Raw genomic sequence first — 25,793 nt, forward strand, 5'->3', positions numbered from 1 at the left:
AATCTCATGCATATCATTCATAATTTCTAATTTTGATTTAATTAAAACGAAAATTTAGTTTGGGTCCATTTTCTTTTTGCTGGTAAGTTTGTAATGGGTTTTCAATATTGTTCAACGTTTGTTAATTTCGTCATTCATCCATACAATCTTTGTCTATTTTGAGAATTTTTTTGTCCTAGTAACATTGGTTGAAATGTAATAAATGAGGGATACTTTTAATTAGGGTTTTTATTTAACCAGATGACAACATTAGCTGGAAAATATATCACATTTTGTAGAATTTTTGGCCCCAGATGTATTGTTTATTACGTTATGTACTACTGTGCCTGAATTTATTTAAAACAAATCTATATTTTACAGTTTACGGTATGAGCACAATATTTTGTATTTAGGCCTGAAATAAATTCAAAATCGCTTACAACCCCAATGTGCGCATGGTTAATCATTGGACAAAATCCTTCCCATGCCGTCGCAATCGCCTTACGCGTCTCGTGAAAGCCAATTTTTGCCACACGGAAATTCCCTGCAAAATATGATTACAATTGCAATCCGACGCCCTACTTTATCATTGCTCAAATGTTATCTGTGTGTTTTTGTGCAGTACTGCAATTGTTTAATATCAAAACATTATTTTACACGACCCTCGCATTCGTCTTTGCGAATGTTGTATTTACAACGTTCAACCACGAGATGGCAACACGCACACGTGCGAGCTAAAACTCAACATGAGTTCTAGATTTTAAGCTTTCGTGACTGCAAGTATTCATATTCTTAGGTTTTTTCGGTAAAGTCACGTAGGTGAAAAATAAAAATTAATAAAAATAAAATAAAAATCACGACGTTTCGGAGGCAACACAAGCTTCCGTCTTCAGGTGGAACCGTCACAGCACGCTTGCTGTATCAAGTAGCAAGCGTGCTAACACGGGCGTTCAGATGTTCAACCACCAAATAGAAACCTTTTGCACAGGAATCATGTCTGCATTAGCCACACGTACTTGTGGTGTACATCAACATGCTCTGGTAATTATATATGCATTGTCCTTGAAACCAATTGGTCTACATCAGAGACAGCCTTCTTTATAGGGCCTAGTCTCACCAGTGTAAGCCAGAGAACGCCGAATTTCAGTTTCAAGGGCAATGCCTATATAATTATCGGAGCATGTTTTTGTTTGCATGTTCACCACAAGTACGTGTGGTTAATACAGGCAGGATTCCTTGCAAAAGGTGTTTGAATAGCTTAACACCTGTTTTATTGCCAGAAAGGGTAGAACCTATTCTTATTTTTTCATGTTAGAAAGCCTGCCTTTCCACCTCTCACTAAATCCATTCAACACTGGTGACCGTTCAGACAGAAGGGGTACAGAACATAGAAACTGTTCCTGTTGAATATCATGCCTTTATGAGCTCTTGCGTTACAGTAATTACACTATATGATAACATGTCCACCTTAACTGTATATTTTACGTTTTCCTCCCGATAGTGGCTGAGCCTAACGTTCAAAGTTCACTCTACCCCGACTGTGTGAAGTTAATCCTCGTTAGAGCGTAAAGTTCCACAAGCCTCTTGCGATGCAATTGGCCTTAAAAGTGGTGTTTGAATGAAAAATGACACTAAAGTGCTGAAACGGGTTTTTTTGTTTGTCCAGTCCCGTCACACAAAGCCACCCATGGGAACCAGACATCACATGACACATTACGGTTTAGGCGATGGTGCCACAATAATAAACACAACGAGTGCCACTAATCTGCATGTTGCAACATTTGCTCGTGGTTGAGTGCAGTAAACCTGGGCACGATTAGGTCCATGAGTCAACCAAATATTGTAATCTACGTCTTTTTTGTGGGTAGATATCTCAGGCCACTTTAACGGTGGGGACGTCCTATCTCTGCCTCCGAAAGGCGAGAAAAGTCCAGCGTGATGCAGGCGAGAGATACCAATGACTTTTCCAAACCCCGCCTATCACCTCCCGTCCAGCGGCACACGTGGCAACAGAACACAGACGTCTCCCCCCCCCCCCCAACTATTTTTTATATTCGATTGGTTGGGTAATGAAACCGATAATGAATAGATGTATCGATTACATAAATACTGCAATACGATATCCCCGTCAAGTTGAGAGGTTAAGTGATGGTGTAATTATTACGATTATAATTACGAGGTTTAACGATTGGTTCCTTATAGTGGATTCAAACAATGATTCGTTTATTGTACAATCTAACGCTGGGTGTTGAAATAACATTGCCCAGAAGTTGAGCTTGAATAACATTCCAGAATACGTCCTGCGACTTGGAAACTATTATGTCTGCGCCAGGACTGACTCATCTCAGACAACAGTCACACTGGCTGGAGGCCACACTCCCACTTGTTGACTCGGGTTCACCAAAAAACACGGCAGTGAAGGGCCTCCTTTAGTCCGCGGTGCTCGTAACAACCCTTGACATATCCGATGTTTAGCAAACTAAATAAAGAAACGTGTTTTAGGTGAGCCGAGGTACAACTACTTACGGTTCAGAAGGCTTATACGTAATACAAATAGAAGATATTACGCATTAGATATGTGTATACACTCACAGCCATAGGCTGCTGTCATCCAGCAGTGCTTACAGGTTTGTAAACCCTCGAATTTTTTGATCAGGGCACTGATGGTGTAAATGTTACACGAAAGACGACTAAACGGTGACATGTACAGAATATCCACTGCTGGATGAAGGCATCCTGTGGGGTTATATGGCCTTACTTCACCACCCTGATCGGTACGAGTCGGTGAAGCGGGGAGTGCAAGACAGTTTTGGGGCCATCCATTTAGTAGGTACGTAAAAATCTTGTCAATTGACCTCTCCCCCCTCCCTGTATGCACGTGGACTATTTACACCCCCCCCCCCCAGCTGCGTACGTACGCCTGACGCACCCCCCCCCCCCCCGAATCCTATAGAACGGCCGATATTTAATCCACGCATAAACAAATGAAGGGTTAATAATTTTAACGTGTTTAAGCAAACAGCCGACCGCCGGCTGCTAGGTTCAAACGCCGACTGAATCCAGGGATTCCGTCAACAGACGCAATGTCAGCACACACAGCACAGCTGCGTGCTAGCTGCAATCAGGGGCACGGTGGCACACAAGTGACACCTCTCCCACAGTCCCACTTCTCCCGCTAGTCCTTGTCTGTCAGCTGAAGAAACTGAACTGTGGCTGATTTTGAAGGCCAATGTAGACAAATTATTATCCAGACATCACCCCCCATCCCCCTTCGTTTCCTATGCGTACGCACATTGTCAGTTGACCTCCCCATACGCAAGCGTACGCATTTGGGTTAACCTCCCTTCCCCCCTCCATGAGTACGGACTAAAGGGATGGCGCCTTGAGCCATGTGGTGCCTTGCACGTCACAATGGATGCTGCTGCTGCACTGCCCCCTCGTGGAAATGTAGCCCCGCAGCAGCCAACAAAGCCTCGCTTTAAATTTCGCCTTTCGTGACTGCAGGGATTCATCTTCTTGGTTCTTTCGGTAAAGTCACGTAGAAGGGAAGTAATAAAATAATGAAAATAAAACATAATAAAATAATTCTCACGACGTTTCGGCTACAACATTCTTCACCTGAAGACGGCCGCTTGCGTTGTAGCCGAAACGTCGTGAGAATTATTTTATTATGTTTTATTTTTATTATTTTATTACTTCCCTTCTACGTGACTTTACCGAAAGAACCAAGAAGAAGAAAGCCTCGCTTGATTTGAAGCTTTCGTGACTGCAGGAATTCATACTCCTGGTTCTTTCGGTAAAGCGTAGGTCGAAAAATTAATAAAATTCAACAAAAATAAGAATTTATTTTATTTATTTTTCACGTATGTAGAAAAAGAAAATGTTTATTTTTTTATTTTTTACCTACGTGACTTTACCGAAATAACCAAGAGTAGAGCCTCTCTTTTTCCATACACGGGTGGACACCCATCCAAGAACGTGCTGAAGCTCAAGCCCGCTTAGCTCCTGACATCTGACGCGAGCGGGGCGACCCGCACTTCCGATAATTATCAGCGGTTGGCTGCGTACGGCGCGAAAGAAGTTCAACATACATGCATGCATACACCCTGTGTGATTTAGTCGTCGACCTGACATGCACGGCGATCAATACAAAGTCCATTATACAGGTTAGATCGCGTAAATATAAATGTGTTGTTAAACCCGCCACCACCCGACACAGCCAATTAGTAAACAGAACGTGCCAATTCGTTACTCGTACAGCGACACCGGTTGTGTGTTGGAGAAGCAAATCCACAACATTTACAATCCGAGTACGACGTTTCGCCAGCAATTACAACTAAAGCGTCAACGGGCGGACAGCCACATTTTAATATTGGTCGCCAACAGCCCCAACGTTTTAATTTAATTTATTATTTTATTAATTTATTAATTTATTATTTTATCTTTAGACGTGACTTAACCGAAAGAACCAAATAATAATTCATGCAGTCACGAAAGTTCTAAAATTAAGATTGAACCACTTCTACGGGGAAGTTTTAAGCTTATCTTTTTTTCTCTCTCTCTGGCGACTTGTTTTCTCTGCCTGTGTCCTCTTTAGAATGTTCACACTTAAATTCTAACTCAGCAATCTTTGAAATACGTAATCAACCAGGCGATGCGTTAATTGTGTGTTGACCGACCCTCTGTGTTGTATTACATTACATTTCGATATTTTACTAGGTTATTTAATTTTAGTGTGTCCTTCTCCTGATTTTCAGGCTTGCTTGCCGTGTCATCGTACTTGCAGCACCAATTGATATGCTAATTTTTTCTCTAACCCCCCTCCCTCTCTCTGCCTCCGCCCCCCCTCTGTCTATTTAAGGCCACCCCACAGAGACGATCACCCCTCTCTGTTACCTGTGTTGCTCTCGCTATGTATCTTGGTGATATCTGTCTGCTAATATGTCTGTCTATAGTTTTCTGGTTAGATTTTATGTCGCTATTTCATTATACCTGATGATTGCTTGTGTTGCAATCGAAACGTCGTATTCTATTATTTAATTTAATTTATTATTTTATCTTTAGACGTGACTTAACCGAAAGAACCAAATAATAGCCCCAACGTGTTAAACAGACAAAGTCGCTCTGGGAACACGGCCCCCACAGGTGTTGTGACGAACTAGACAGTGACTCAGAGCGCCCGGGGCACAGTCACCGACCAAGGCAGACGTGAAGCGCTCATGCCACGGTGGAGACGAGGGTTCCGGTGGGTTGGCTGCGGGAGTCATTTGAGTGGGATTTGTGTGTTGAGACTGTGGTGTCTGAAATGGCACGCAAACCCACCTGCTCTTTAACATGCACAAAAAATCCCCCAATATTGCTCTTAACAGACTGTTGGGGCAAATGTTGTTGGCGAGTAGCAAACCTATGAAGGGCGGTAAGGCACACGAGGTGGTGGGGTGGCCAGCACCACGCCCGGCCGCCTTTGTCTCCCCAAGCGGCGATGTTTACACACCACACTGGGTACTCATTTGAGGTTGAGTAGACCTAGGGGAGGCCCAGGACCGGCTCAAACAATCGTCACTGGTGTTGGTGGTGCGCTAACCGCTGCACCACCGCTCCCCAACGATCGCCATTCGCCACTAAGTGGTGGTGACGTCACCACGACGCTTGTGCCAGGCTAGGTGCACTTTGAGGCCACGTGAAGTGTCGAAGGCTCGCTGGCAGGAGTTCTTGGGAGTGACCCAGCGGGTGCCATGGGTTGACTAACTGAGGAAGACGCACCAACTGTGCCCCTTGCTGTGTTTTATCTGCCCGGCGCTCCACTCGTTGTTGTGAGCGTCGCTCCTCTGCCCTCCGTTGTAGCTGGAGGGCGACTGCCTCCAACTGCCCAGTAGCAGCGTCCTTCAGGAGCCTCCTCTACAGAAGTCGAACTTGACACCGCTGGTTCCAGTTATCGGGCAAGTCCATTCAGTTCAATATCCTCCTGTACCACATCAGTCCATCTCATCTGTAACGCATGCTGCGCCCATGTAGCCCCCTCTATCCGACCAAACAACAACACACAACGCCATCGTCGAATCCAGCGGTGGCCAATACACGAGCACTGTGATCCATTGTGGTGGGTCTCAAATGACTCAGAGATTCACTAGAAAGATTTGGCCAACAATTACCCAGATTAACCCTGGAATGCCCAAGCATTTTTGTTAAAATCTATGAATTAGCCACCACTGGGTTTGCGTATATAGATGTTTTTAATGTGAAAAAAATTATTGTGAAATTTCCCACTTTTTATTTTATATATAGTATACTAAGCCTAAACACCACGGATAAATAACTTCTGTATGGAAAAATCAAGCGATAAAAATGTGATCAATTTTGGCCATAAGCCGATTTTACTGACCCAACCACCAGACAACATTCGCAAGCCACTCGCCCCCCCCCCCTCCCATATATTATCCACTCCCCCCACCACCACCATCTCTTTTCCCTACCCTCGGGTATTCAATAATTTTAAGACAAGTTCATCCAACTCTATGAAATCCAAGCAACAGGCTCTGTACTCGGCCTCGGCAAGGTAAGGTAAAAGGTAAAAACAACGAGTCTACCTTTACCCTACCTTTTACCTTACCACAATACAATCACTCGACCCTTACCTTTTACCCTTTACCCTTTAGCAAGATAAGATAAAAGGTCAAAGGTCAAAAGCAACGAACCTACCTTTACCCTACCTTTTACCTTACCACAATACAATCACTCGACCCTTACCTTTTACCCTTTAGCAAGGTAAGATAAAAGGTAAAAGGTCAAAAGCAACGAGCCTACCTTTACCTTACCTTTTACCTTACCACAATAGAATCACTCGACCCTTACCTTTTACCCTTTAGCAAGGTAAGGTAAAAGGTCAAAAGCAACGAGCCTACCTTTTACCCTTACCCCATACAAATTACCCGATTACAGGGTAATTGCTGGGGTACTACTACACATGAAAAAGGTTTATAACAGGTAAATGATTGGCAGAGCGCTTTAGTCATCGATAGAATACTCTCGATGATTCCAATTTTAAATGGAGGCCACGGACTTCGCCACGGAGCTTTTAGCGAGCGGTAAACAAGGTGTTTACCGGGTAATTCTTCCGCGCTACCTTTACCCTACCCCTTGGCATGTCGACACCTTTACCCTTTTACCCGGCAAAAAGGGTAAATTACCTTACCTTGCCGAGGCCTACTCTGTACATAAGGACGCGCACAACCTGTAACGCCGAGCCGTATGTTTAATTGTTGTCATGTATCGATGTGAATAAAGAAAATCTTGGTAGTTCGGTAAAACACGACAAAAGTTAGCCCACTAATCTGTTGTTTACGTCTGCAAATGGACATGCCCATGCCGCAGTACGGTAACAGGGTGGCCGCCTACACGTTTAAGTGAGAATAAACCTTTGTCGTAAGAACGCCACGCAAGCACTCAATGGCAGGGACATGAAACACATTTACAGTCACCGTACATTCTAGAGAGGGGACGATGCTGTAGTGTAATGGTTGAACGCATCTTGCAATCGTCGCAAGTTCAATGTCTAGGCGTGGCAGTTGAAAGTTTCTGAAATCGGCCCGCCTCTGTTCACCCGGCAGTATACACGGTTACACTATACTCTTTGGTTCTTTCGGTAAAGTCACGTAGGTATAAAATGAAATCAATTAAATCACGACGTTTCGGGCGCAACACAAGCGTCCGTCAACAGGTGGGACAACCACAGCAAGAAACAATTGCTGATGACGGACGCTTGTGTTGCGCCCGAAACGTCGTGATTTAATTTATTTTATTTTATACCTACGTGACTTTACCGAAAGAACCAAAGAGTATGGCACGAAAACTTCAAATCTAGACGATGACAATAGTCTATTGGCAGGTCACGTGTTGTGTGGTAAAGTGTGGGTGCTCCCATTTAGCGTGGAAGAGTAGACCAAACACCCTCGAGTCGTCTCGAGACGAGTGCTCTAGAGCTCCCTCTAGCAGTGGCGTGAGCAATAAATAACAAGTCTTATCTTTACTTTTGCATTCTGCAGGCAACGATGGATTTCAGCAGCTTAAGGTGTGCTTGTTTGTATGTATGTATTCAATATCCAATGCATAATATATGTTATTTACATCATACGTAAACCTTTTAAATCACAAGTTATTATACCACATCTGGTGGTCTTAAACAAGTTGTTTGGAATTAAGTGCTCTACTCCTGTGCTGCAATAATAGCCACCTAAAAACGTGTTTTTTTGAGGATCGCTATGTGGAATGTCTGAAAGAAATCAAAATGATAAATGCTTCTAGAGATTCTTGGCTCATCATTGAAGGGGATGGGTTGCAGCCAGAGCGGTATCAAGCTTATTTTACTCTTTGGTTATTTCGGTAAAGTCACGTAGAAAGAAAATAACTCTCTCGAAAATGTACCAGTCTTGTTGGGTCTTTCAGTGACACGCTAATTTCTCTGCTCCAGCAGCTGCTCCAGCAGACCCACCTCTCTCTCTATTTAAGACCTCGACACAGAGGCATTGGGTCTCTGTGTGTCTATGTTGTGTCTCTCTATCTCTCTGTGTGCTTCTGTGTCGTCTCTCTCTGCTTGTGTGTCTGTCTGTGTGTCTCCGTGTCTGTGTTTTGTCTCTCTCTCAATTTTAGTTCTACCTGATGACGGTTGCTTTTGTGTTGCAATCGAAACGTCGTATTCTATTATTTAATTTATTTTCTTTCTACGTGACTTTACCGAAAAATCCAAAGAGTAATGCCTGCAGTCACTAAAGCTTCAAATCAAGCTTCTTTTATTTAATTTACTATCCCCCCCCCCCAGCAGCTGCAGGCCACTGGGGCTCATTATCAGGCAACGCTGACATCAGGAAGCCGATTCCGAGTACAGAGACGGAAATTCAACCTGGGCAACAGGGACGCCAAACACAGTGATGTACAACTGACACGTTTCACTCACAAACGCATAAAGGCAACACTTGTCCATCGATTATATACGGTCATGTTTGTTTACAATAGTTTGCCTGCAGGACAATGAACGATCACAGTGCACTTCTTGTCCCAAGAGATGTACAAATTATAATCGGACCACACATGTAATTAGTAACATGGCAGTGACGGCGAAATGTCTTTTGTTTTCTGTTGAAATTTGAGCCACGAATGCAAGTAACGTAATAATACTGCACGTTTTTTTTCCCTCTACGTGAAAGCAGATGAAACACATATTCTTTGTTTTTTTCGGTAAAGTCACGTAGGTAAAACATTAAAATTAATAAAAGTAAAATAAAAAAGTAAAATAAAATAAAAATCACGACGTTTCGGAGGCAACACAAGCTTCCGTCTTCAGGTGGAACCGTCACAGCCACGACAGCTGTACTTGATTGTTGCCTCCGAAACGTCGTGATTTTTATTTTATTTTACTTTTATTAATTTTAATGTTTTACCGACGTGACTTTACCGAAAAAACCTAAGAATATGAATCCTTGCAGTCACGAAAGCTTAAAACCTAGAATCAGATGAAACACTTTAATAATACCCCCACAGCTACATCCCGTCGTGGTGGGATGCATATTTCCAAAAAGCCACACTTTGCAATTTGCCACCTCGGAGTGTGACAATTACTGTAACAAGGTTTTCAACCAACCCTGTAAACCTACCAGACCAGTCCAGAGATTGCGTTGCTGAAACAAATGCTGCTGGGGAATATTTTAGGCCGATGGACTAAAACATATTGGTATATTTATATGTGGAGCCAGACCAGAGTTCTGTTTGATGTGCTATTACCCATATGGGTTTCTATGCACAACGAGGCACTAATGATTTTCAATACATTTAAATATGAAAAAATATCAAATATAAAAAAAACTTTTTTTTGCAAGTAAGACCAACTGAGTTATATCGGTTTTGTTTGAAGTAACCTAGACACAAATGGTAGCCGAACGAAGTGGCTTACCATGTGGACTTTTCTCAGCCAAATACTCCGGAAAAATCAAAGATGTACAGGCGTCGGGGTCGGGATCGAACCCACACTAACAATACGACAACAGATGAAATAAAACAATGTAATACATCTCGAGACCACGGGGTGTGGTGTGAGGACACACAGCCAAAAACACCCCCATCGAGACACAGTCGTTCCAAAGATGTGTGCAGCGCAAGTTCTACGCGTTATCACCACATCACAAACACGTCTTATGCACGCAGCGGCTTTTAGCTGAGCCATCGGACAAAGACGGTTTACAGAATAATCAACGTTTTTGGGTTTAGATCGCGTTATTTATAAATGTGTCGTAACCCTCCACCACCCGATACGGCCAATCAGTAAAAAAGTGTCACGTTGACAAAAGACAAATAGTTCACTGCTTTATCCCACCGGTGTGTTGAAGCATGAAACCACAACATTTATAATTTGAGTACGACGTTTCGCTGGTAATTGCATCCAGCATCATCGGGCAATTCGCCAGAATGGTGTTAAACTGACGGTTTACAGCATCGCGCGGCGCTTTCAGATCCGCTTCTGCGACCGTCTGGAACGCTCGTCCTTCCGATATTAAGAAGCCACTGGAGCTATGAATTTTTTTTTTTTTTATAAAATCTAGATTGAAAACAAATTTCTTTAGAACTGCTTTTTGTGTTTAGTTTGTTGTCTCTTTGGTTATTTCGGTAAAATAACGTATAAATAAATAAAATAATAATAGAATACGACGTTTCGATTGCGACTACAAGCAACCATCATTTATTTCGACGTGACTCTACCGAAAGAACCAAAGAGTCATTCCTGCAGTCACGAAAGCTTCGAATCTAGCTTAGTTTGTTGTCCTTACCAGCACCTCCAATTAGCACGCTTGGCTACGTACGGTGCGAAAGAAAGCCAACACGCATACGTCTCTAAAATCGCGTTGCCTGCTCCACATTACGTGTCCAGGCTGACCCAAACTCCATACCAAGTACCAGAGGTGGGACAAAGTCATTGTTATGCAAGTCCAAGTCGAGTCGCAAGTCATCAAATTCATGACTCGAGTCTGACTCGAGTCCAAGTCACATGACTCGAGTCCACATCTCATAGGTGGGACAAAGTCATTGTTATGCAAGTCCAAGTCGAGTCGCAAGTCATCAAATTCATGACTCGAGTCTGACTCGAGTCCAAGTCACATGACTCGAGTCCACACCTCTGCCAAGTACTGTAGCAGTGAAAGCTCAACCCTGCGGCTTTGAGTCTTCAAAAGAGCCACAAAGTGTGATTATATCCCAAGGGGGTGGTGACTATCATGTAAACATTCTGTGCTGTGAGCGGCTTGTGTGGTTCATACATTGGGGAGTCCACTAGGAGCTTTCCAAAAATGTTTATAGCTAGTTAACTGATAACAAAAAAAAGTCGAATGAAAACACACAGGCATTGGTAGCTCTAATACTGATGGAGCTAAAATGTATACATTTAACTACAGTATATGTAGTAATGGTCTACGGCCCTGTATCAATGCACTGCTGAAAGATGCCTCTCGTATTCCGTGTTGGTCGTGGGGGTTGTTTGACCATACTTCACCACGCTGGTCAGTGCGAGTTGGTGAAGGGGTGCTGGAGAATCAGTTCGGATATTACTGATGTTGGCCTTGGCCAGGAATTTGATTTGGGTCACTGGGTGCATAGCACGGTACGCAAACCATTGCACCACCGCTCCACCCCATCGTGTAATTATTGCTGTACAATTGACCAACATTACCACATAGTGTGTCAGATCTCACCTTGAAAATTGGATCGTATACTCCAAGGGTATCTCAATTGAATATTGAACAGTACAGTGCCGTTAATTATAGCACAATTTACAACTACAGTATAAGTATGAATCAATTTTGACGAAAGAACGGAACAAAATATCAATGTCTCAAGTGGTGGCGCCTCACTAACACTTAACCTTTTGTATATTTCGGATTCATATCATAATACATTTTTTACAGCCCTCTGTCAATACAAAGTGCATGCTTGAGCATTCGTGTGCTAACCACTGTGCAGTGGCCCCCCCCATAACGATAATCACGTAAATGATGTACCCAGGAAAACCCACAAAGAGTCCTCAAAGTGTCTTTCTCAGGCTGGCCCTGCCTTAGAAAGTTTCGGCATTACCATTCATGATGAGTCAGTTCATAATCTTCATCCCCGATGGCTGGTAAGGACACGGTGAGTTCCCTACACTTTTTCCCGTCCTTGGCAACGTGCTGAGGCTCGCCCCAAGAGAGGTCGATCGCTCCTTCACAGTCTTGCACCACGTGGTCTTTGTTATCCCAGGTTTCCTTTTGACCACTGGTGTCGATCTTTTTAGGGGTTTTTTTTTGGGGCGGGGGGGGGGGTTATACGGTCCTGGTCTATTCTGAGAACACTTTCTGAGACATCTGTGTCGCGGCTTTCTCACGAGTGCCTGAGAAAGCCCACGCGTGTGAGGAGATCTCTCAGCATCGCCTGAAGCCATCCTGCAGCCCCACACCTCCAGCACTTGACAAGCCCCTGGCAGTCACCCGTCCGAGTACGGACCAGACCCCCACCTTGCGTAGCTTCCAAGAGCTGAACGAAATCGGGCACATTCAGAGTGATTTGGTCATATGACGTTGAACTTTTTTCGCGCCGTACGGAGCCAACCGTGCTCATCGGAGTTGCGGTGAGCGTCTTTGTTCGATGACAATGTATGTCCAGACATATCAGCCGATTAAAACGGAATTGGATGTTTCTGTAAATGTTTGTTTAGACTCCGCTGCAGTCACTGTTCACTGCAGTATATTTTGCGTTGATATTTCATCACGGACATGCACTCGACACAGACTTGCTGGCAAGACAAAGGTTTTTGCTATTTCATGGGAAAATATAGTTTTAAATAACTAACGTTTAACCAAAATGGTTTGAAATGTTATAACGCTCACACATTTGCGAAAATTAGATTAACAGGTGGAAAGTAAAAAGGAAAATTCACACGGGGGAAAGAGTTACGTTATCTTTGGTCATCTGAAGGTTATTTCTACTTAGTTTTACCATCCTCTCGCATATTTACAGAAAGTCACATGTATGGATGCTCTCAGCAGTCGAGAACCTCCTTCATTTATAGGAAACTGAGAAAAAAAAACTTGCTGGAAGGAAACTCCTCCACACAGCCAAATGTCACAACCCTGCTAACGTGACACATTGATGTGGGAGAGCTCGCACGGCCACTGAAGGAGCTTCCTCTGGGACACAAGATTACAACATTTGAGTAAGCTGGTTATATAAGCGCACCGCATAAACAACACAAAACAAGAGCCACTACGAACGGGGTGATAACATTTTTTATAAACCCCGCATGATGTTTGCGCGTGCACATGCTGTATAGCTGGCATGTGATGATGCATCAATTCATCCAAGAGAGAACAAAAGAGAAGCAATGCAAATGAGATGGTCAAAATGGAACTCTTGATGCGTTGCCAATGACTAAATCACCTGGAATGCGCCGATGTCGTCAGATCTAGGAAGCGAAGCAGGGTCGTGCTCGTGACTAAATCCACAAGCCCAATGACGACAGGGTCGTCATTGGGCTTGTGGGTAAGCGCGCGGAGTGCCGTGCACCTATATGCTTCCACGTCTATGCTCCCTTGCATTCACCAACCGATGCACACCAGCATGGTGAAGTATTGTCAATTAGCACTCCGCGACCCGCAAGCCATATGATAGAAGCCCTCATCCAGCAGCGGATTGATGAAACAGCCTGCAGAGGTGGGACAAAGTCATTGTTATGCAAGTCCAAGTCGAGTCGCAAGTCATCAAATTCATGACTCGAGTCTGACTCGAGTCCAAGTCACATGACTCGAGTCCACATCTCATAGGTGGGACAAAGTCATTGTTATGCAAGTCCAAGTCGAGTCGCAAGTCATCAAATTCATGACTCGAGTCTGACTCGAGTCCAAGTCACATGACTCGAGTCCACATCTCAGAGGTGGGACAAAGTCATTGTTATGCAAGTCCAAGTCGAGTCGCAAGTCATCAAATTCATGACTCGAGTCTGACTCGAGTCCAAGTCACATGACTCGAGTCCACACCTCTGGAAACAGGTGTCAGTGTCTATTGGATCGCGTCTTTTCCGGATTACACTGATCAACACACTTTTTCTGGCATAAGGTATTCCAACGGTTTTAAGGTAATTTTGGGATGCTGATTTCAAATCTGGCATCAGTTTTTGTCTATCACATCAGGTTTTTTAGATATCAAATATTGCGTTTTCAATAAAAACTGCAGAAGAAAAATCTTAAATAAATGTGGATATCGACATAAAATGATATTATAAACACACTATCCTAAAATACAGCACCATATTTTAACACTAAAGCAGTCACTGACTCGCAACAACTTGCAATCATAAGTGACAGAGTTAATTTCGGGTAAAATCAATGAAAATGGTGTATGCCGATAGCATAAAATGAGATGTGATAGAGCAAATCTGAGAGCAAATTTGGAATCAGCACCCTGACATTAGTCTAAAACAGCTGCAAAAGTCCAGGCCAAAAAAAAAATGTGTTTGTTGTTGACCAGTGTTATAAGACACACTCGTTTCCCCCCTTGCATGCTCGAATCTGTGAGGTGTTGGTGTGTGACCAGATTGGGGCACGTCTCCCTTGTCGGAGCGTCTTATGCAGAGGAAACCTTTATTCAATCAATGCGCTGCAGGTGCAAACCGCTGTGGCGGAAATTGTCGAAGATCCCCCGTGTAGCCTTCGCAGACTGTTGGGGCAAGTGGTGTTAGCGAGCACCTACGAAGGCCGGCACGTGGCACACGAGGTGGTTGGATGGCCAGCACCGCACCCGGCCGCCTTTGTCTCCCCAGTGGCGATGTTCACACATCGCACCAGGTACTCATTACAGGCTGAGTGGACCTAGGGGAGGAGGCCCAGGACCGGTTCAGATAATTGTCACAGGTGTTTTTGGCTGTGAGCGGGAATCGAACTCGGGTCGCCGGGTTCATAGCGCAGCGTGCTATAACCACTACACTAGTATTGGTCTTCAACAACAACAAGAACCGCCATTCGTCACCACGGCGCTTGTGCCAGGCTATGTGCACGTTAAGGCCACGTGAAGTGTCGAACGCCTGCCGACAGGAGGTCCCACGGGACAGACCCAAGCAGGTGCCATGGGGTTGACTGACTGAAACGAGAGTCAGTATTGGTCTTCACAGCCGCGATCACACACACACAGAGTCACGGCACAGTGAGCAGCGTCATCTTCGCACACGAAGGACTACGACAAAGAAATCGAATCAGAAGAATCCGTTGCCATCCCCCTACCAGAGGTCGCAAACGGGTTTTGATTCCTTACCCGTACCCGGCCGCACCAGGGTCGCAAACGGCTACCCGGCCGGGTACGGGTAGCCGGGTATCGGGTAGGGTACGGGTATCGGGTACCCGGTTGCGACCTCTGTCCCCTACGCTTGCGCAAAGATCGCGGCGATAATGTTCGGGATCTAAATGGCCAACGTCGTCGGTGGTTTGCTAAGGGGCCGTCCATAAATGACGTCACGCACCTAGGGGGGGTCAGACATTTGTGACGATGTGTGACGAGGGGTGGGGAGGGTTTGAGAAATGTGACGTCACATCAAAATGCGCAACTTTAAATGAATATAGATAATACGTTCTACTTAATTAAATAGACTTTTTAATAAATGTTCTCTCCTACAACATCAGAGTGCAGCGCCACATTAAATACGCACTACAATGACAATAGTTTAAAGCGATTTGAAGCATATTTTATTTGGGGGGGGTCTGACATTTTGTGACGCCGTGTGACGAAGGGGGGGGGGGGGTCAAAGATCGTCCAAAATCGCGTGACGTCATTTATGGACGGCCCCTAAGGCACGGCGAGAGGGCTTTCAGGAGAGAGCTCGTGTCGTTCTGGCGTTCCTCGACTGTTCAAGGGAGCACAGGGCTGCAGTGGGTTTATTTGCTTTTCGGCCCCATCGTGTTGGGTGGCATGGCCACAAACGCGCCATTGTGGATTGTGTCTTTTATTTTCCATTCATGAAGGAGACGTTGCCCATCCGCCTGCTGTTGATGATGTTCTGATGCTGTCGATGGTTTCACCACCGGTCTCTTCGAGGAGGAATCTCAATTGCGACGTTTGGAATCTCAAACGAGACTCCGTTTTGTTCCCGTACCGGTACACAAATGTGTACCGGTACGGCAAATCTGAGAGCAGAACAAGGTGCATCCACACTATACTCTTAGTTAAAAAAAATGAAATAAAAATTAATAAAAATAAAATAATAAACTCACGACGTTTCACGGTCCCACCTGATGACGGAGACTTGTGTTGCCTCCGAAACGTCGTGAGTTTATTATTTTATTTTTATTAATTTTTATTTCATTTTTTTACCTACGTGACTTTACCGAAATAACTAAGAGTATGAATCCTTGCAGTCACGAAAGCTTCAAATCTAGAAATGCATCCACACTGCAGAGAGTAGAGGTAGCCCCATGACAAACTCAAACAACAACAACAGAAAACTGCAAGCACAGCATTCATTAACAAAAAGGTGGAGGGGGATCCTGGAGAAGGTGCGGATTTATTTACACTGCCAGCGTTAAACAAATCAGCACCCTTAATTTTAGAACTTTCGTGACTGCAGGAATTATTATTTGGTTCTTTCGGTTAAGTCACGTATTCTATTATTTAATTTAATGTTTTATTTTATCTTTAGACGTGACTTAACCGAAAGAACCAAATAATAAATCAGCACCCCACCACCCCTGAAGCTCCCCAGCATGCAGCCAAACAACAAGCGTGGCTGGTGCATGCACCCATTCACTTAAAAGTGTGTTTATTTTAATTACTGCCGCATTACGTATTATTATTTAAAAGCAAATTGTCTCGCATGTCACGTGTGCATGCCCCCGCAGCTTGACTGCTGGTGCCATACTAAATAAACTACGTGGCGTGTGTAAACACGGAGGCCTCTACATTAACAATGCCTTAAAGGGTGGCAGAGATATTGCCGATCATTACGCCGCTGTATTGCTCAGTCGTTGTGCGCTGCTGCAATCAGCCGCTCGGAATAATCTGATCATTATCCTTTTTTTACTGCTTTTATTATTGTTATTGCGCGCGCTTTGGGGGGCTCGTTGTCGAAATACAGCCGCGATTAGCCTGATTGTGATTTATTGCGAATATTCATTTTGTCGCGATTGCAGTCATTGTGGGAATATGTGATGCATTGGACGATTGGTGCACGGATGCCAACTCTACCGTTACGGAGGCTACAACCGGCACGCGCGTATTGTGTACGCGTAACGACACGCATCGCCCGTGTGGGTCAATCTGCAGAGGTTTGTCGGAACATACTTCAATGTCGGGCAGCGTGGGATCGGTGAGGTGTGCAGCAATAGACGTTAGGACGTCGCGCGGTACAATACAATGATGTGTTTTGCTGGACCGCCCTCTGCCGATAACGTAGCCCCGCAGGAGCCTGTAACACCTGTGATGCATGTCGGTCACCCCATCCGTGCAATGTACAGGCTCCAACCTGCTTAGCTTCTGGATGATTTAATGATGATAATGAACAGAATATATTTGTTTATTCAGGGTAGCACCGTTGCACTTGAAGACTTTGTCCGGAGAGTCCTACATTGAAATGTTTGGGAACCTTAAATAAAAGTATTACTCGAATATCTATATTCATCACATGAATGAAAGAAAATTTAAATGCAGGGATAATTCACTTGCATACAAGGGGAGTCCATTCAAATTACAAGTCACAGGCGAGTTTGATGTCCTCTCTCCTACAGGCAACTTCGAGGTGCGTGTGTCATCCAGGCTCCATCATGTCGACATGCCACCAACCCCATCTTTTCAGAGTGATGGCATACACCAGCACACCAAGAAATACTATGAATGCACGTGTGGAATTTGCCGTCAAACCGCATGGATGTCTCGAGACGCGACAACAATTTGTGACATTCGCACGGACACACGCACGTTGACACAGATAGACAGAATGTGTGCAGGACAATTGCTATTTACATTATTTCCTTCTGTGATGTGTTGGATAATTAGCACGATACATCGTTTTGTGCAATTCATTAGTTTGAATCGTGAAAATAGCGTATCTGCAATGTCCATTTGTGTTGACTGATATTTTTCAGGCGACAAGATTGCGTGTATAAATATATTTTGTCAGGGCGTATTTCTCGGCTGTTAGGTGTCACCCAACACTTGTTTACAGCGGCAAGTGGTTGCAGGATTCTGAGTCACCGATTCACCGGCCAGTGTCGCTTCTACCCGTGGTTGGAAATTATCAGCTCCTGCAGAGGGAGAACACTTGATTACGAGCCATAAACTGCAAAACTAAATGTAACACAGAATACATTTTTTTGTAAGTTATTATTTTCCTTATTTTTGTTTACACCTGATAGGGGCTAGGTTTTGACACCAGGACTCATTCTGCTTTCCACCTCGCAGCTCCTGCTCAGAGAAAAAAAAACTCGTTCCGCCCCAGCAGCTCTACGTATCGCTGTGCAGTCCCGTCAAGGCTTCTGTCTTTTCGAGATGTGCAACTTGACCTTACAACTATGCAGAACACGCACATTTACAACATGCCCCCACCCCCCCACTGCTTTTTTCACACTTTAAAAAACGCCTGTCGTCGGTATTGAGCATAAGATGTATGTCAGGGATGTTGCTTGTTAAAGGCAATTGTACAATCCTCTTACTCTAGGTATAGATAATTTTGGCTGGACAGCGTTACCCTGCTTTTTGCGAATATCTGTTCTCACATTCAAATGGTCACGACCCGACACTAATAAAGGACATAACCGCTCGCTCTGCCAACTCAGAGCTTCATGTGAACGTGTTCCAGGCACAGAACAGATACTTTAAATACTTGTGCGACTTTCAAACTGATGCGCGAACTTGATGACAACCACAATCCCACATAGTAAACACAACAAGCGAGTACACAATCATTCTTAACTTCTAAGCAATCGATTGTATTTTAGCACGAATGCTATGCAATAACACAGCATTGCCTAACATTCTCAGCTTCACATTAGGTAAATGAGTAGCACCATAATACATTTTTCTTTTACATAAAAAAGTACTATCCGCAATATTTTGCATGAAGTTTGATAAGCACGACCACTGACCACAATCACTGAATCTAGGCAGTGCTGCGACTTTTTTGAGTAACAAAAAAAATTAAAGTTTTTGCAGAGTTGCCGCATTTAGCCGAATTTACATTAGCAGCAGGGCCTGTCCAGTTTGGAAGTTATGATTCATATTTGCGGTCACGGTCCATATTCACCTTTTCCATGGCGTCACGTGCACACAAATGGGTCTTGCAAAAGTCAAACGGACTTCTCCCCCCCGCGCCCCACCACCACCCATTCAGAATATCACGTGACCTATCTGGCGTTAGTAACGATCTTCTCACACTCGGTGTAGATATAAAGATTGATTAGCCCCCATGTTTGCATGCTGCTTTCACACAAATGGTCACCGCCGACACTGACAATTCAAGCAAACAAGCCTGGGCCATCATGCTCTCAAACGACATGGAATGGTTTGTTTTAAATGTTTTTCTAAAACTGGACAGGGCGATCCATGTATAGATACCCCCCATCGATTTCTAATTACCCTCCCAGTAAATATGGACCGTTGGGGTCAATGGTGGGTTCCAACTGTTCCAACCGCATACCGACAACGTTTGCTCCTCGCCGTTTTCTCAAAAGGCAATTGACTATTGCATAAGCACTTCTCCGAGGGGAGAACATTACAACGCGATAATTATATTGGGACTTGTGGGAGGCAGTTACGTCGAGGCTTTGAAAGAAAATGTAGTTCTCCATTTCTCCATATAATTTTAGTTATGCAATCTATAAATGGATCGCCCAGCAGAGTATAACTGCTGGTGTTTCTCTTCAAGCAGGAGTGAGGTGTGCGTGCGTGCAGTGTGCTGAAACAGTACTGGCTGCTCTGCGTTTCACTTTATAATCAATTCCAAGTGTGAACAATTGAATCCAGGTGCAAATAGTGGCGTTTAAGTGTGCATTCATATCAATATCTCGCTCCTGGCTCGGGCAGTTAAAGATAAGTGCATAAATATTGGGGGGGGGGGGGGGAGGTGCTTCTAAATAGGTTCCAACATTCGGGTTACTGAAGCTCATTATAAAACATCGGGGTCCAAACTTTTCGATTGCTCAGTGTGTGTTTGGCAGACGTATGCACGTGTGCGCGCACACACGCGCGTGCTTGTTTTGCCTGTGGTCATAATTATGAAGATGGTCTGGAGCCGCCTGCGATGTGGAAAGGGAACCTGGGGAAGAGGCATCGTCCGGCTCCCCCCTTGGACGCAAACCAGGCCGACACAATTACCAGAAACATTTGCAATATTTTATTTAAAAAAAATGAAGCATGCTACAGTTACTTTACAACGTACACGTACGATAGAAAACAAGTGCAATTCATAGGGTAAACTGTTACGTCTAAAAAAAAAAGAAAATACAATGGTACGATGGATGACGACGCAACACCAACAACAAAATGTAAAATATTGTACGTTTTGATTTTTCTTTTGCACGCGAATCCATCGCAAAGACCTTAAAACACGTGGAATGCTTTAATATTTTGATAACACTTTTTTTTTAATATACACCAGCCTTCTTAACATATTACAATGTTTCCTTAAAGCATTACAAGTAACTATTGGCCGACAATTTTTTGCGTTTATAAAAACACGGTACACACACGCGCGCGCACGGACCTGTGGAGCCAAATTATCATCGCAAATTGTGCAAGTGCTCGACGGGCCACAACTTAAGTATCGAACAACTTAATAAAAAAAAAACTGTTAATTAAAATAAAACATGACTTAAAAAATGGCTTGTTGGATGAACTGTAGAAATATATTTAAAATGTGCCAACAGCTTTTTTTGTCCTTTTTGTTTTAAATTTGGCAAGTTTTGCACAATACTGTACAACATCCGACACGTTTTATTGTCGCACTTGGCACAAATTGAACTGCAGATTTACAAAAAGCTGTCACTCGGCGCGAGGAACAGTGCACACTACGGTAAATATGCAAATACAAAGAGAATAAATATCATTTAAAACCACAACACTGTATTTTCAGACTGAACACGTTATGTTCCGTAATGCTTCTATTTGAGGTTAGTAATATTCAGTAAAGAGAGCAGGAAATTGTTGTGCCCAAGTCTGCAACATCACACACCGCAAGAGCAATTCTATACAGAAACCAGGGCAGTAAAGGTACATTGCCTGGATTCTTAAGACCGTTATCTCGAGTCTATTTTTTTGTTTAAATCACACCGGGGAAACGATGCGGTACATCCACTCTAGTTTTAATGATGGTTGCAACACTGCTGAGGGCCTCTTTTGCACTCCGTACCTTGGGAATGTCGTTGGCGCATTTGGCACACGAAGGGCCCGAGTTTGCGAATGGGAACTGCGGGGAGGCCTGGCAAGTTGACACAGGACGTCCCCCACCCCCACACCCCTACAAAGCACGGAATGCTTATTTTATATTTTATGTTGTTTCCCTCAAATAGTTTTCTCGGGGAAGGCAGCTGGGCAACACGTGTTGGGGCTCACGTTTGGCTTGGAGGTGAGGAACACATCACCATCCTGGAGCTCTTGGCCATTAACAGTGCAATGGCTGAAATCGTTCCCGAACCCCACAGCCTACTTAGCGCCCAACTGCTTCCCGCTTTCGCACGAAGAGTACCTATTTTGGCATTTAAAAATCACATTCTATTTGGCGACAATGTGCATCAAGTTAAGAGGAGTACATTTTGCCTGCCTTTTTAAGCAACGATATCACAGTTAACCCTGTCCTTTCATAGCTAAATAAAAACGTACATATGTGGAACCCAAATGATCGCCGTTTGCCTGTCAACAAAATTAAGCATTGGCCAGTCAGGGTTTCCAATAAAATAGACTCATAAGTTATTATAGAAAGGCAGGTTCTTCAGAAAACACAAGCAGCAGAAATGCAATCACCTGCGATCCAATAATCCGCAAATCCCTGCAATTTTCGGATTTATTGGCGGTTCGCAACTCTCCTCCCGTTAGCCGTGGCACACCGCGATAGACGCCAAAAAAAAAATGAGTTTGCAGAATATTTGGTGTAACCTCCGCGGAGCAACGAGGCTTTACAAGATCCACGGACATGGTCCCCAAATACCAACGCGGTTGATTGGATTTCTGCTGCAATACTTTTTTTGTACCGTGGGGCAATAAAAAAAACATATATATACCAAGTTTCCATCGCACAGTCCTAAGAATCCAGTTAGAAATGTTTAGCACCCTCGCACACACCGTGGAGAATCCTGCATCTTTGGGGATTTTGGAGAAACGATCGTTTTTCAGGAACTCTAATGAGGTCTTTTTGCCATCTGCTTCCAACCTGAGTTAATGAGTTTTCTTGGTTAAGTGAACTGGGCTGTCTAGATGCCAAGTGGCTACTAACTGCAAACTATCACTCTACCACCCCCTCAATCTGTATACGCATCTATTGCAATTAAAACATTGAGAAAACTCTAATTTAAACAGACAATGTAGCTGTAGATTGCAGCGTTTAAGTTATTTTCTTGAAGTTTCAATTCCAACATTAAGATACATTTGTTTTCGTTTTCAAGAACATCCCTTAATTAAAATATTAATATCTTTATCATTATCGTCACTTATTATTTGCCTTTAATACACTGTAATAAAAGCATGCTTCTTAAATTGTTCAACCATCAACGTAACTATATTATTTTTAAAATTTTACTGCCTTTCAGCACAACAGCCAACTGTTGGAAAGGTATTTCTCTCTAGCAACACAGTATATATATACAGCAACGTACAAACATGGCCTAAACCTCAACAGCCTTGGTTCATGAGTGACAGCCAACAGAGGGCATTTAAAGCTGGTCCAATCATTCCATATGCTGCATGTTGCAAAACACAAAACGCTAAAAATAAAAAAATAAAAAGCATTTAAAACACAATCGCCATCACTGAACTGTGGTAAACGCCTCCTTCGCAGTCTCGGGCCAAAAGAGAGAACAGAACCCAGCAGCGATAAAAAAAAAAACCACGCGTTCATCCCTAAGAATCTGAAGCATGCGGCGCACAGGTGGCTCAGGTTCAAATCGCGCGCAACGTCAATTTGGAGGAATCCGATTGGTCAGAGCGCCCCGGTAGCTATTGTGGCACAAAGCGGCGCCTCGGTCAATCATGCAGCTTGCCCTGCCATACACCTACAGAGGCAGGGAGCGGGGGGTGGCTTTGTGAACACTGACCGTGGTGGAGTGTGAGGGGCAGCCCTGCACTGGCTGCAGCCCTTGGGAGAGAAGGATGGGTTTGGAGGGGCGTGTGGCCTTCACTTTAGCCAGCACCAGAGCTGGACATTGCGAGCTAACACGGTGGACGCCGAAGTCAGTTCTCTCTTTAACGCGGCATAAACAGCACGCTTGGGTTGGAAGCGAGATGCGGATGAGGGCCGAGAGGGCACTTGGTGGGAGGCATACATTTTCAAAAAGCCTTCAAAGCACGCATCAGGCAGAGCAGATGAGCCAGGCTAGGCTACCAGGTGGGAAATTCCACGCGTTCCCAGCCACTGTGTTTATATACCTCGCATGAGAGCAAGCCCAGCCCCAACCGGTTCACTTGACATTGCTGCCGAATCAAGCCACCGGCATACACTGTACGTTTAAACAAAGCGAGTACACGTGGAAAAGCGGTAAAATTTAAAACAAAACTCATAAAATACAGTCAACCGCAATATCTGGTCCCCCTCTCATCAAGTTAAAATGGCTAAAGTGAATGCCTGTGTTTTCTGCAAGGGCCCACAACCCCCCAGCAAACATAATGCCCTGCCGCCCACTGAGCTGCTCCAGCAGCAGCAATTGAGATGAATAACCCCTGGCACTGGCCTTTGCGGCAGAGAGAATAGACGGGGCACTAGGGCAGCAGGCCATGTGCGGAGCAAGCCACGAAGAAGCATTGCCGACCAAAAGTAATTAACAGAATAAAAAACAAACAAATAGGTGGATGCTCTTGGGTTGCTCAGATAGCTTGCACGAGGCTTATGTGCAGAAACAGAATTTGACGTCTTCCCTGCTGCATATGTCTGGATGATGGGAGGCCTGTGCCAAGGGAACGCGATCCGCACACATTGACGAGGGTTTAGATGGATAACGAAAGGGGGAATAACAAAAAAACTAACCACAACGTCTACAAAAGCAACCAATCAAATAACGGGATCACAGAGGCCATTATTATCAATGCGTATACCCCCTGAATGTTAAATTTGTCCAACGCAATATTTACCCTGAAGTCCACTACCCGGGGGAGATGGGCATGCAAACGCTGGACCGCAATGAGGGAGGGAGTCGGGGAGTGGGGGAGTGGGGACAAACTTGTCTGTGCAGTGTGATGTAAGGGGGGGGGGGGGGGGAGTGCAGTGTGTACTGTGTCGTCACACAAGTGAATAAGAGAGGGTGGTGAGCAAACGGTGTCGTGGTGACGTGCTCTTGTGCATTGGTGTCAAGCGCACACGGTGCAGTCAAACAAGGTTTCCGTGCCATGGAAAAAACATGTGCACACGTGCAGTGACGTGAACTGTGTTTAAGTGTCCAAACCGAGTGAGAAGTTCAAGAATGTGCAAGCGGTGGTATTAAACACGCCGAGTGATAAAGTGTGGGGGGGGTGTTGGAGGTGGGGGAGGGGGTGTTGGAGGTGGGGGGGCATTACACACGCACAGGGCGAGGGGGGGGGGGGTGATTAGTGCAGGGGAATCTTCAAAGCGAGCGTGCGAGTGAAGTCAGTGCGGTGCAAGAGGGTGGAGGATCATCACGTGTGGAGCAGCAGCAGCAGCAGTGCAAGGGGGGTGCGGAGCGGCTCGCAAGGTGAAGTGCGCGTCGACCGACCGTCGCCATCAGATCGGCGCCACGCGACTCCCGAGCTCGTGGTCGAAATGTGCCTGTGGCTGAGCGGTCAGCGAGTGGGGGGGGGGGGGGGGCGGGGGGGGCGGGGGGGGGGGGCGGCAGCGGCGGCAGCGGCCCATCGGGGCAATGTGGCCGGATGGGGTGGCGGTTGCGTTAGATGGACGTTATTTGCCGTGCTTGGCAGCGAGAAGGCCGGCGCTCAAGTACGTGTGGGGCAGCTCGTGCAGGCTGGGCCAGGCCCAGTAGTTGAAGGGTTGTGGAGAGGTGGACGGGGGCCCGCCTAGCATGCCTCTGTCTGCAGGATTGAGGTGGTCTTTCCTTGGTAAGTTCCGAATGCACTTCTTCTTTCTCCTGGGAGAGCGAGAGAGAGAGGCAGGGAGAAATTGTACCGCTGTTAAGCGCAGAAGTCGAGGAGTTGTCACCGAAGGACAGAGACGACGATGTTAACAACAAGAGCTTGTATCCCCCCCCTCCCCCGCCACCCACATCATGTACCGCCTAAACCTTCATGTAATACAGTAGGCCGTACATGAACGCATCACTATCGTTAACATGCCCTGTAATTAACTGAAGAAACCTCATTTCAAGGATTAGCAAAGTCCTTTGTCCGAGATATTTGGTTATAGATTTGGATGATAGTTTTCTGTTCGAAGCATTTGTTTAATAAGGTGACAATTATTTTCAGACCGATTCGACAGCAGTTGCTGAAATTTGATTTCGAGCGTCCAACAATGCAGTCATGTCCTATTACATTTGTGTTTCACTCTGCCACAAAGTTGTACATTGCTTTAAATTGAAGCTTTACTCCATATAAACGTATCTTGTCAATCCTAAGCAATAATAGTATCCTAAACAGAATACGGTATTTTTAAATGG

The 25,793-nt window shown here is 44.8% G+C and overlaps 1 protein-coding gene across 14 annotated transcripts in view; it reads right to left on the reverse strand.

Moving 5' to 3' along the window:
* Positions 1–20,344: 20,344 nt before the first annotated feature.
* TCF7L2 (transcription factor 7 like 2) overlaps positions 20,345–25,793 on the reverse strand; it is a 158,155-nt gene continuing 152,706 nt past the window's right edge. For 8 of the 14 annotated variants that reach the window (XM_078859669.1, XM_078859663.1, XM_078859667.1 and 5 more), the window contains one exon: positions 20,345–25,268. In XM_078859669.1, the coding sequence (XP_078715795.1) occupies positions 25,198–25,268 (71 nt within the window). In that variant the 3' untranslated portion in view covers positions 20,345–25,197. The remainder of the gene's footprint in view (positions 25,269–25,793) is intronic. The other 6 variants (XM_078859672.1, XM_078859671.1, XM_078859666.1 and 3 more) reach the window with 2 other exon arrangements.

The sequence above is a fragment of the Lampetra fluviatilis genome, chromosome 9, assembly GCF_964198595.1.
Source record: "Lampetra fluviatilis chromosome 9, kcLamFluv1.1, whole genome shotgun sequence".
Lineage (NCBI taxonomy): Eukaryota > Metazoa > Chordata > Hyperoartia > Petromyzontiformes > Petromyzontidae > Lampetra > Lampetra fluviatilis.